Here is a 7,925-nt window from a genome sequence, read left to right as displayed (position 1 = left end):
TGGAATAATTACACCAAGGCGGCAAAATTTTACAACCAATACAGTTCCTTTATTTGAAAATGTACACTCAGAACAAGAGTTTCAAGTGAAGAAGTTTTATGGAGGAAGGTAAAAAATGTAGTTTTCATGTATTCCTCAAAGTGTTTCTCATCATAAATAAAGGGGGAAAAAATGATGTTAAATAACTTAGTTTCACAACTTTGCTTAAAACTCATTACAAACTGTTGCTCAATTAAAATCCTGTGTGAGCTCAAAAAACTGCACAGGGTCTGAAAAGACTATAAACACCAATTATTAGAAAAGAGGATTTGTACACCGATGTGTGGATTACAAAACCAAACAGATACAATCAATGGTTGATGATCTTGCTGAAGCAGTGTAGGACATTATACCGGTCATTTGTGGAGATACGCGTCAAGCCAGAGGTCTCCTGAGGTCTTCAGAGACCTGAAACAGATTAAAAAAAACAGACATCACATTTTGTAACATGCTTTTCCCTATTCTCTGTCTTTAGTTTTTGCCTTTGACTTGGAATACGTAGACCTGTCTGCTATAGCCTCATCAGACCAAACATCATTCTTCTCAGCTTTTCACAACCTCTTCTTGTCTCTGATAAAAACTGGTCTTAATAAAAAAACATACCTTATGACATCAGTAAGGCCCTGCCACATGGTTTTCACCTGGTAAGGAATACCGTGTTTCTCACACAAAGCACAGACCAGCGGTGCCACCTGGTGGTAGTTGTGACGCGGCATCGTGGGAAACAAACTTGGGTGACAAACACAAAAAACAGCCTGAATTAACAGCATGATAGAATAATCACAACTATATTCAAGTTTCGTATTTGCTGCATGTGTGTTACTCTGTTTTCACTGCTTTGGTTTAAAGACACAGCAGATGTTAACTTCAAAAGACAAACCAAAAGGAAACACAGAAAATGTTTTTCATTTATGAATACTTAACTTTAGTGCATTATTAAAGTGCTTTAACGTAAATCCCCAACACATTTTCGCCTGAATCTTTAATTCCTAAAACCAAATCATTGACTCACTGATGTTCAATCTGAAAATTGAGGTGTCCACTGAACCAGTCGTTGAAGAGGGACTTCTCAATGTTGCAGGTGGCTTGTAGCTGATAAGAGGGTGAGATGATAGAAGGAAAGATTTACACATCAGTAGCAGCTCCTAAGGGTGGTTTACACAGAAGTCAGACTGTGTTTAGAAAATCCAGATACCTGCATGGTTAGCCAGTCTCTGTGCTTCTCGTGGTCGATGTCCATTGGCAGGTGGTTCATCTGAGTCACCCAAACAAACCAGTGACTCTCCAAAAATCTGCCAGTCATAACAACACAGCACCAGTCATTGAGATGGATGGAGCTATACGCTGCCTGATGTAGTTGCTGTATCAAATTAAGAACCACTTTAATTCTGTGTAAGGTGTTTATAGATTGCTGATAAGACTTTTGAAAGCACATAACACATGAAAAGGTGCTTTCCTAACCAAGGTGTGTGTGTAGTTTGATGGCAGTGAACCATTACTTGGGAGAACCCTGATTTTAAGCATATGGCTGCCATGTGTTTATAGAGTAGATGCAGACTAAAATAAACTTCAAACCTCAGAAAAAAACATTTATAAGAACTTCAACATTTAAACAAATATGGAAGGGGATAAAATCCAGAAATAAAGAAGGCAGAGATTCTTGGTATATGGCTTTTTGATACTAATGTTATTGCTCTAGTAGTTGTATAAAGTAGTACCTGAAACAGGTGTTTACTGTAAATTTCCTCTGATTAGAACTCTGCGGTAGTTTTAGTGAAAGTTGTAATTTATCACAGTTTCGTTACAGTTGTACAGTTACATTTAGCAGACGCTTTTGTCCAAAGCAACATACAACACAAGCAGGAATTTAGGAAATAGGGAAAACCTCAGTGTGATAAAGTGCTATGACATATTTGGCTGCAGGTGCTGCCATTAAGAGCAAGAATTTTTTGTTGTTGTGTTTTTGTTCATTTATTATTTTCCCAATGTAGAGTAATGTATCCATAACTAAACACAGTTTGTTACTGCAACAATATAGTTCAACCTTCAACAACAATCAATAATCATTGCTAAATATTCACTGAGAGCTGGGTCTGAGACTTTATGACACATTCTACCCCTCATAACAAAGAGGAGAAGGGTCAGCTTAAGTGTTTAAGTGTTCCCTGAACAGAGGAGTCTTCAGATATTGCTTAAAAGTAGAAAGGGGCTCTGGGGATTGGATACAAATAGGTAATTTATTCCACCATTTAGGCAAAACAGAAGAGAAGAGTCTGGCTAGAGATTTAGAGCCGTGCAGGAGACATTCTTGTCAATGTTTTGTAAGCCAGAAGAAGAGCTTTGAATTTGATTCGAACTGCCACTAGAAGCCAGTAAAGAGAGATTAACAGCGGGGAGATGTGCTGTTTTGGGCTGGTTAAAGACCAGAAGTGCTGCTGCATTCTGGACCATCTACAGAGGTTTAAATGTATGAGCAGGGGGGCCTGCTAGGAGGGAGTTGTAGTAGTCAATATCACAAGGGCCTGTACCAGAAGCTGTGTGGCCTGTTGTGTCAGGTAGTGTCAGATCCTCCTGATGTTAGGAAGGGCATCCCGACAAGATTGAGCATTGAGACCACATGAACATTAAAGGTCAGCTGTTCATCAATCGTGGCACCCAGTGTTATTACAAAGACTGTCTCAGCTGTACAGATCAAAGTTGAGCAGGATATCCAGCCTCAACAGCTGTCGATAGACCCAGGGGTAACAATTTACATAAGATGTCCTCCCAAAAACAGTTTTAGTTTCACATCATTTGAGTTTTCACCTGACAAAGCTGATGAGCGCCACAGAGCCAAGGAGACCGTATAGAGGAATGTAACAGCACAGGTAGCGAAGGTAGAAGGACATGGACCAAGCCAGATCCTACGAAAGAACAATGTTAATACAAGGTTTTCAAGGTATGTGAGGATTTATGAGTTAAAGCCCCTGTGAGAAAACTCAAGCTGGTTGTGAAAAACCGTACAGTTTACGATCATTGGCAACATGATTAACAGTTTCTGTGTTGTAATTTGAAACACTTTTACCTCTGTCAGACCGGACGGCTGAATAAACAGCCTTTTGATCATTTCCATAACAAATAATCACAAAGAATAATTTATTTGGTTGCCAAAATAATGCAGGATGAGATTTTTGTAAGAAAACACTACTTAAACTACTTAAAAGAGATTCATTGTATCACTCTGTCCACAAGGGGGCGCCCAATTTAACACAAACAGAAAGATCCACGTGAGCTTTAGTGTAATACATAACTGGTGCTATCATGATTTAAGGCTGTCATAAAACGTATCCCATGGTGTATTTCCACTGAGATGTTTCATATGAGTCATAAATCTGCTGCTTACCCCCCAGTCATGACGGGAGATCATTGTGCGGATGATCTGAATGTGGAAGTAAACTGGAATGAGAAGCGGTGGACCAACTAAAGAGAAAAAGAAAAGTCAGTCAAGCACAGTTTTAATGGTTTCAGTTTTCTAAAGGATAAATCAGAAGAACATACTGAGGAGGAAGTACTGGTGCTGGTGATGATAGGGCATGTATTTGATCTTTTTTATGCCGTACTGTAAAAGTAAAGGAAAATGAGTTAGCATGAGCAGCAGCTGAGAGATTGAATACAGGTTTTGTTAATGGGCTGTTGGGCTACTTGCCTCCACTGGCTGAGTTTCTCCAACCACAAAGACATGCAGCATGTTGACATCAGGGTCCTTACTAAAAATGTTTGGTTTAGCATGATGCTGAAAATGTCGATGGTTCCACCAGTTGGCCGATGCTCCCTAAGAAAACAGTCTTTAAAAGTCTGTGAACATTTTCCAGAAGATAAAAATACATGATAAAGAGCACAGCTTACCTTCACATGGCCAATGATAAACTTTTGCAGCATGTGGTTCCAGCTGGACTTCTTGAAGACGGACAAGTGGCCAAAGTCGTGCTGCAGCCATCCAGCCTGTGACTGGAAAATAAAACAGACAGATTTAGTTTGTTTGCTGCAGAGGTTGATTCACATGTCTGTGGAGACAAACATGGTCTGTTACCTGAGCAATTGCCTGCAAAACAGAGCAGAGGAAAGTCAACGTCCAGCTGGTTCCCCAAAGCCAGATGATGAGCCAGGCGAGGACCTCCAGCAGCAGGATGTGACCCAGATGAAGACAGAAGAACAGAGGCCGTGCTCGAAACAGGCCCTCTCTCTCTGCCTGCGTGCGTAAACTGAGGAAATCCTGAACGATTCCCGCCTGAGAGCAAAGACGAAGATACATACGGTATAGGTACAAGAGGTTTAAGGAAAAGGCTGGTGTGTTTAGCATTAGTAGTCACACAGCAGTTTGAGGTACTCAAAAAGTAATGAAGCATAAGTGAAAAGAACTGAACTCTGTACAGCTCATGAATAAAACACAGACCAGGACAGATTGACTCCTTTTCCTCAGGTGTTTCTCTATAAGTCACTAAAGCTGCTAAACAATAAACAATTTTTTCTTCTTCTTTAAGGATCTGATATGGTATCTCACGTTTTTGTCCCGGTCCTGGCTGGGCTCTGACACTGCTAGCTCTCCGACCAGAAGAGGTTTCAGAAACTTCTGAACAAACTTTGAATCAGGATGAAAAGCAGTGAATGCCTCCTAGAGCACAGAGAGGAGAGATCCTGTCAGAGAGGTATGTTATATCAGTGAGGGTGTCAACACAACAAATAAAGCTACAGTCCTACAGCCAGCATTATAACTACATGAATACTGCCAGCCAAGAGGTGAGAAAGATGTGCCTTAACATGGCTTTATTGACTTTATTCCTTTATACATGGCATTATTTGTAAATGTTAATTCTGGACAAATGTGTGAACATTATTTTTTGTTATGTTGTTTTAAATTGCAAAGTGTGTGAGAAAGTTGAACACCAAATTAAGAGGTCAGTTCCCATGAGAAGGGTCTCTTATGAGCTGAGCCTAATTCCTAAATCAGGCATCCTGAGACAAGTTTCAGGTGGCTTTACATTCTGCAGAGGTTTTGACCGACTCCTCTTTACAACCTTGATTAAAATAAATAAATAAATAAAACATCCAGAAAATCTCCTCAAAGACAAAACTAGGAAGAGAAACACAAGAAGAAAATCTTTACCTGCAATACAACATCATGACCAAGAGCACCAACAGACAATAATTATGGGCAAGTCATGAGGAGAAATGCAGTAAATGACAGGATCAATGTTTAAGTAGGGGTGGGTTTTTCAACACCAGTTCCAAAAAAGTTGCGAAACTGTATAAAACGTTGATAAGAAGAAATTTATTTATGGGGTTTTGAAAATTGTTGTAAACAGTATATTAAATTAGTAATGATGCAAAGACAACCAAGATTCTGGAAGTGAAAACATCTATATCATGAAAAATATGTGCTTACTTTACAGCAACAAATTTAAAAATCCAATCACTGTATGGTCTTGAAATCACTTCTTAAAGCCATCGCCTGAGAACACAGTTAATTTCTGAATTGCTACATAAGGAGGTAAACGCTAAAGGAAAAACACAACATGATCCAGAAATTATGGTAATTAAAGACAATCAAGTGAACTATCCTGAGGTCTGATGAATCTAAACTTGTCATCCTTGTTGGATGATGAATGCTGAATCCTCTGCTCTGAGGAGGGGAGGGGCTCCCACAAGTCATGGAGGTCACAAGTGCTGCCACTAAGGTAATAGATCATTGTAGACTTTGTACATGGACCATGCCACACCACATTCTGCTTGGCAAGTCGTGCTTTTAAGAAAGTTGTAGACGGTGAAGCTAGAGCCATAAGTGGACAATCACAGGTGTCAGGGTTTTCCTTATTGTTTGTCACAAACTCATTACCATTTCAACAGCGGTCACACTCAACATGTTGAGTTGAGAGGAAAATAAAGGAGCTACAACAGCACTGTTCAAATGTTACAAGAATATGGCTCAGTAGTGGAAGAGTCCCTGTGCTTGTCTTCCCTGGAGTCCTGACTTAGAGCAAGAAATACGACATGGGAGACCCTGAACTTTTGAGGTGCTCAAATCTTAAATCAGGTAAGAATGGGACATTTTTTGAAATATAACGCACACCTGATGTAACTTCATTGTGTTTGTTCAAATTGAAGCACAACACCTTACCGAGGCATCCTCCCCAGCGTAGTGGCTGATGACCCTGAAGCCTCCTGGGTGTTTCTGAGCCCACTGTGTGATGTTGTACACCTTTCGGTCGATAACCAGCCACTGGTCATTCCTGCTGCAGTGTTTCTGTACTTCCTCCCAGGTGTAAACTCCAGCAGCTCGGTTCCCTCCTCCTATCTCCGTCTGCTGGCCTCCGACTCCCATCCTCAGTGCTAGATGTAGCCTGGATCCTCCACCTGAACAGTGAAACACAGACAGGCGAAGTCTGACACCTGGATGCGAGACTGGCAGTGTGTGTCATCCATCCAACAGACTGTGCCGTGGGAGGATTTAAAGGAGCCTTTAACCTGTTGCTCTCCTCACTGTAAGCACCCAGCTGATTGGTGAAGTCAGACAAAGAGCAGGGCAAAATCTTCACTAATTATTGATGATGAAATCCGACAACCAGGACGCTGCTGCTGTGAAGCAGGGCGGGTTTTTACATACGGAGTGTGCACCATGTGAATGGCACAGGCTTAATGATGAACATAAATGCAACACGTACATTCTCCGGTAAACAGAGAAAATGAACCACCTCTAGTTTGTGGGTGTGTTTGAAAAAAGCCTATTTTATTTGCATAAAGAAACGGCGCATGAAGGCTGATGGTCGCAAAATTCAACATTCAAAGCGGCTTACAATGTAAAGCAGTAATACTCAGCCCCAAAAAGACTATCGATTACCGTTCATCACCTGTTTATCGATTAACTCAGCAAAGATTACAGCCGGAGGCAGGCCCGCTAAAATGAAACATTTCAGACTTACAGAGCTCAGATTTGGGCTTCTCTCTCCTGATAGTCAGTCACACATCCGTTCACTTTTTTCACTCCCTCTCCATTCAAATCCTTTTTGAAACTAGCCTATACATCCCATTTTCTTTCTCCCGTCTTCCCCCAGAAAATCTCGTACTCGTCCACTCACTCATTCAGTGCAAATTCCAAGCGGATCATTCGAGGGTTTGTGGGCCAATCGGCGCACAGTAAATCCTGGAGCACAGACTGCTGTGCAAGAGGCTCCACAAACAGCTCATCTCTATGTCTACAACACGCCACCAACTACAGGAGACCATCCCCCACCCTGTGGAGAACCCCCGACTGGATGAGCTGTACCTATTTTATTTTTAATTCATTTTATTTTGTTTTATTTTATATTATTTTGACAACTCTGCCCCCCTCCAGTCTGCAACCCCACCCACACGAGGCATCTGTGAAGAGGGTGTGTGCCAGCAGTTTAACAGACAAAAGAAGAAAAAAAAAATGAATACCATCTTCACCCAGATCCACAACAGGTCTTTGGGGCTGTGCAGGTTCCCCTCCGGTTTCAAACACCCCACTGTTATCCCAGTCTCAAAGAAACCCTCCATCACCGTATCAAAGGACCACAGGTATCTGTAGTGATGCAATATTTTGAGCAGCTGGTGTTGAGCTACCTGGAGGACATTCCAGGACCCCTGTTGAGCCCCTGCAGGTCAGTTGAGGATGCCACCAACATGAGACTGCTTTACATCCAGCACCACCTAAACCCAACAGGGATGTACATGTGGACCCTGTTTGTGGACTTCAGCTTGGCGTTCAACACCATCATCCATACATTCTTCCCCTAAAACTCTCCCACCTCTCTACACCAGCACCCACCTGTCTTAGATCTCCAAATTCCTGACTGACAGGACCCAGAAGGTGAGACTGGGGAGCACTA

At 41.6% G+C, this 7,925-nt stretch overlaps 1 protein-coding gene across 2 annotated transcripts; it reads right to left on the bottom strand.

Moving 5' to 3' along the window:
• Nucleotides 1-81: 81 nt before the first annotated feature.
• On the bottom strand, nt 82-7,299 carry fads2 (fatty acid desaturase 2). Of its 2 annotated transcripts, none has more exons than XM_074676755.1 (13): nt 7,152-7,299; nt 6,194-6,429; nt 4,580-4,690; nt 4,109-4,306; nt 3,925-4,026; nt 3,725-3,850; nt 3,577-3,637; nt 3,422-3,498; nt 2,845-2,942; nt 1,235-1,331; nt 1,052-1,131; nt 643-768; nt 82-447 (listed from the first exon to the last, which is right to left on the bottom strand). In XM_074676755.1, exons 1-13 carry the CDS (start codon nt 7,153-7,155, stop codon nt 396-398), a joined length of 1,368 nt encoding a protein of 455 aa, XP_074532856.1. In that variant the 5' UTR covers nt 7,156-7,299; the 3' UTR covers nt 82-395. The 2 variants fall into 2 exon arrangements, with proteins under 2 accessions (XP_074532856.1, XP_074532857.1); XM_074676756.1 differs by having other exon boundaries at nt 84-447; nt 6,996-7,294.
• Nucleotides 7,300-7,925: the final 626 nt, after the last annotated feature.

Source organism: Halichoeres trimaculatus, unplaced genomic scaffold (assembly GCF_033239565.1).
Source record: "Halichoeres trimaculatus isolate MK-OKI-2021-1 unplaced genomic scaffold, fHalTri1.1 fHalTri1_scaffold_10, whole genome shotgun sequence".
Taxonomy (NCBI): Eukaryota; Metazoa; Chordata; class Actinopteri; order Labriformes; family Labridae; genus Halichoeres; species Halichoeres trimaculatus.
Note: the sequence above shows the minus strand (reverse complement) of the source record. Positions and strands in the feature narration are given on the sequence as shown.

What these genes read in the sequence shown, in the direction of transcription:
- fads2 (XM_074676755.1), bottom strand. An exon ending in GCGCTCATCAGCTTTGTCAG is followed by an intron (nt 1,332 to 2,844) that starts GTGAAAACTCAA and finishes TATGACTGGCAG; the next exon opens with ATTTTTGGAGAGTCACTGGT. An exon ending in GAGACTGGCTAACCATGCAG is followed by an intron (nt 1,132 to 1,234) that starts GTATCTGGATTT and finishes CCCTCTTATCAG; the next exon opens with CTACAAGCCACCTGCAACAT.